Source organism: Haliaeetus leucocephalus, unplaced genomic scaffold, assembly GCF_000737465.1.
Source record: "Haliaeetus leucocephalus isolate CR32 unplaced genomic scaffold, Haliaeetus_leucocephalus-4.0 Scaffold295, whole genome shotgun sequence".
NCBI classification, from domain to species: domain Eukaryota; kingdom Metazoa; phylum Chordata; class Aves; order Accipitriformes; family Accipitridae; genus Haliaeetus; species Haliaeetus leucocephalus.
Window position 1 is genome coordinate 976,176 of NW_010972731.1, and position 1,475 is coordinate 977,650.

Genomic DNA, 1,475 nt, shown 5'->3' on the forward strand with positions numbered 1-1,475 from the left:
CAGCCCGGGCGGCTCCTTCCCCTCAGGCAGAGCGCCGGCGGGCCGGGTACTCCCGCCTGTACCGGCCCCGAGAGCGGGGCGGGAGCCGCTCTGCGGGCACCGAAGACGCGTTTCCGTGTCCGTCCCCCCTCACCGCAACAGGACGCTGCACGGGCTTTTTTTTGGTGTAAAACTGGGTGTTTCTGTATCCCCGCATCAGGGGGACGGCAAGTGCGGGAGCGCTGCTTCCCCGGGCAGCCGTGCCATGGCGCAGGCTCCACGGTGCACGTTTTTCCTCAGATAAAAATGTTAAAGGTCCGTCCCGCGGCAGGGGAGTCCCTCCCGTTCACAGCTCTGCCTGAGGGTCTCGGGGCCAAAGGGACAGCAATGTCTTCACCGCCAGTTCACCAGGGTGGGGAGGGTCTGCTGCCGTACTAACAGCTGCTTGCAGTCGAATCGTTCAAAAGCCCGTTTTTTTCCCTTGTCCCCAAATTATTCAGATGCCGACAACCTAAAAGTGAAGAAAGAACCCTGGGGGAAGTTACTCATTTGTTGCACAGGGACTTTTGGCCTCATCTGTTGTAGGACAGCCAGGATGATATCGGGCCCACTGTTGGTAACTGTGACTGTCACGACACTTCTGCCCACAGCATCATCCTCAGCATGAACCACGTGGACGAATCGAGGGTCCATCGGAAATACGCACACAGGGCGACCTCGGGCATCATCCCAAGCGCACGAACAGCAGAGCCGAACATTCAGGTCAGAAGACAGGCACAAAAACATCACTGCACATGCAAAGCCTCCAGGCACTCACTGCTGGAGAGTTGAGCAGTCACATTAAACCCGATAGAAATCACTGGGACTTGTCTGTCACTAAGACTTCTTCACCCAAACTACTTATTCAGGGCACTGCAGGTCTGAAGAGATCTTTTCAACCTGCACCTCCTCATACCTCGTATGATGTCTCCCTCATGGGTTGTACCATCCTCACTGTAACCGAGCTGGATTTCTGGATGTGTCTTTGTGTCCCAGCTAGCTTTAGTTTGAAGAGTCCTCTACGAAGGTGATGATGATTAAACCTAAAAAACAAGCATATCGAGCTCCTGCTGCTCCAAGTCTGTGGAGATTCCAATTACCTGAAGATGCGAAGGCAGCATTTCAAGTTTAGAGAAAAGGAAAATTGTGCCACGTGGTACCACATAGATCCAGTCATCAAGGTGCTCTGACATTTTTCCTGTTTGGGACAAGACTTCCTTATACAGCATTTGTCCGTCACAGTATTTCTTGACCATAGGGCTGGATCGTGTATTGCTCTTGTTTTCTTTCTAGAATTCATTCCCCCTGCTTTCTGCACAGATAACTCAAGATCTAGGTAAAAATGCTGTAACAAGGAATGAACGGGTCAGGGAACCAATTGCAAGAGAAAGGCTGTACAAATGTTTGGTTATGTAATTCGTCTTTCTATGAAACAAAGCATGACTTCAAGTACATAA

At 51.5% G+C, this 1,475-nt stretch overlaps 1 protein-coding gene across 1 annotated transcript in view; it reads right to left on the reverse strand.

Annotated features, from left to right (window-relative positions):
* ITPRIPL2 (inositol 1,4,5-trisphosphate receptor interacting protein-like 2) overlaps positions 1–672 on the reverse strand; it is a 1,585-nt gene extending 913 nt beyond the window's left edge. The window contains exon 1 of the mRNA XM_010570563.1: positions 491–672. Within this exon, the coding sequence (XP_010568865.1) occupies positions 491–672 (182 nt within the window). The remainder of the gene's footprint in view (positions 1–490) is intronic.
* Positions 673–1,475: the final 803 nt, after the last annotated feature.